General features: G+C 61.3%; 1 protein-coding gene across 1 annotated transcript in view; it reads left to right on the forward strand.

The window, feature by feature from the left end:
* The window catches only part of LOC121354074 (kallikrein-14-like), a gene marked incomplete at its 5' end in the record, with an annotated part of 4,088 nt that extends 3,463 nt beyond the window's left edge, over positions 1-625 (forward strand). The window contains one exon of the mRNA XM_041468424.1: positions 476-625. Within this exon, the coding sequence (XP_041324358.1) occupies positions 476-625 (150 nt within the window). The remainder of the gene's footprint in view (positions 1-475) is intronic.
* Positions 626-2,398: the final 1,773 nt, after the last annotated feature.

The raw sequence follows: 2,398 nt of genomic DNA on the forward strand, positions 1-2,398 counted from the left end.
GGGACAGGTGTGGGCAGGTGTGTGCCAGGTGTGTGCCAGGTGTGTGCAGGTGTGCCAGGTGTGTGCTAGGTGTGTGCCTGGTGTGTGCAGGTGTGTGCAGGTGTGTGCCAGGTGTGTGCCTGGTGGGTGCAGGGGTGCCCCAGGGCGGCGTCGACTCCTGCTAGGGGAGTCACAGGTGGGCACAGGTGTGCCAGGTGTGTGCCAGGTGTGTGCCACGTGTGTGCCAGGTGTGTCCCTGGATGTGTCCCCAGGTCGTAGGTGTGTGCCAGGTGTGTGCCATGTGTGTGCCAGGTGTGTGCCAGGTGTGTGCGTGCCAGGTGTGTGCCATGTGTGTGCAGGTGTGTGCCAGGTGTGTGCCAGGTGTGTGCCACGTGTGTGCCAGGTGTGTCCCTGGATGTGTCCCCAGGTGTGTGCAGGTGTATCTCAGGTCTCTCACCTGTCCCAGGTGTGTCTCACCTGTCTCTCACCTGTGCAGGGTGACTCGGGGGGCCCGCTGGTGTGCGGGGGGTACCTGCAGGGCGTGGTCTCCTGGGGGCTGGCCGTGTGCGGGCAGCGCGGGAACCCCGGCGTGTACAGCAACGTGTGCCGCGCCAGCGCCTGGATCCGCCGCACCATCGGCCAGTGAGCGCGGCCGGAGGGACCGAGGGACCGGAGTGACCAGAGTGACCAGAGTGACCAACGGGGACTGAGTGACCAGAGTGACCAACAGGGACTGAGTGACCGAGGGACCAGAGTGACCAGAGTGACCAACGGCACCCAGCGACCCAGTGACCAGAGTGACCACAGTGACCACAGTGACCACAGTGACCAACGGCACCGAGTGACCAATGGGGACCAACAGGGACCAGAGTGACCTCAGGGACCAGAGTGACCAGAGTGACCAACAGTGACCGCAGGGACCAGAGTGACCAACGGGACCGAGTGACCGCAGTGACTGCAGTGACCAGAGTGACCAACAGGGACCAGGAGTGACCGCAGTGACCAGAGTGACCAACGGGACCCAGCGACCCAGTGACCAGAGTGACCAGAGTGACCAGAGTGACCACAGTGACCACAGTGACCAGAGTGACCAATGGGGACCGCAGTGACCAGAGTGACCACAGTGACAAACGGGGACTGAGTGACCAATGAGACCGAGTGACTGCAGTGGCCAGAGTGACCAACGGGGACCAGAGCGACCAGAGTGACCAACAGGGAGCAGGAGTGACCAACACTGACCAGCAGTGATCAAAGTGACCAACAGTGACCAGCGACCAGCAACCACCAGTGACCACCAGCAAACACCAGTGACCAACAGTGACCAGGAGTGACCAGCTGTGACCAACAGCAACCAATGACCACTGACCACCAGGGATCGGAGTGACCACCAGCGACCAACAGTGACCAGTGACCACTGACCACCAGGGACCGGAGTGACCACCAGTGACCAACAGAGATCATGAGTGACCAACAGCGAACACAAGTGACCAACTGTGTCCAACACTGACCAGGAGTGACCAACACTGACCAGGAGTGACCAACATTGACCATCAGTGACCAGTGACCAGCAGTGACCAGAGGCCATCAGTGACCAGCAGTGACCAGCAGTGGCCAGTGGCCAACAGTGACCGGGGATTTGGGGGGGAAATAAAGAAAAATGTAAAAACCCTGTGAGATGTGAACTGGGATGGACTGGGATGGACTGGGAGGGACTGGGGGGAACTGGGATGGACTGGGAGGGACTGGGGGGAACTGGGATGGACTGGGAGGGACTGGGAGGGACTGGGAGGGGACTGGGATGGACTGGGGTCACTTTAAGGAGCGCGGGAAAGCCGCCGCGAGGCATGAAGGGAGTTGTAGTCCAGGAAATAAGCTCTCTCTATGGGGCGCGGGGCACGGTGGGAGTTGTAGTCCAGGAAGCAACACTGCTCTGTGGGGCGCGGGGCACGATGGGAGTTGTAGTCCCGGAAGTGGCTGCTTAGCGCCCCCTCTCGGTCACCAGAGGTCACCCTCCATTCAGGGCACTGGTTTGAACTGGGATGAACTGGGAGGGGCAGGGAGGGCACTGAGGTGGACTGGGAGGTTACTGGGATGAACTGGGAGGCACTGGGATCACATTGGGATGAACTGGGACCACACTGGGATGAACTGGGACCGAACTGGGAGGGTACTGGGAGGGTACTGGGAGGGCCTGGGGAGAAACTGGGAGCACTGGGCTGTACTGGGAAGGGCGCTTAGAGGCGCTGGGATGAACTGGGCTGAACTGGGCGTAACTGGGAGGAACTGGGAAGGGCACTGGGCTAAACTGGAAAGGGCACTTTGGGGCACTGGGAGGGACTGGGATGAACTGGGAGGGACTGGGAGGGACTGGGAGGCCCTGGAAGGGGAACTGGGAGCGCGCTGGGATGAACTGGGATGA

The sequence above is a fragment of the Pyrgilauda ruficollis genome, unplaced genomic scaffold, assembly GCF_017590135.1.
Source record: "Pyrgilauda ruficollis isolate IOZ18807 unplaced genomic scaffold, ASM1759013v1 scaffold1009, whole genome shotgun sequence".
NCBI classification, from domain to species: domain Eukaryota; kingdom Metazoa; phylum Chordata; class Aves; order Passeriformes; family Passeridae; genus Pyrgilauda; species Pyrgilauda ruficollis.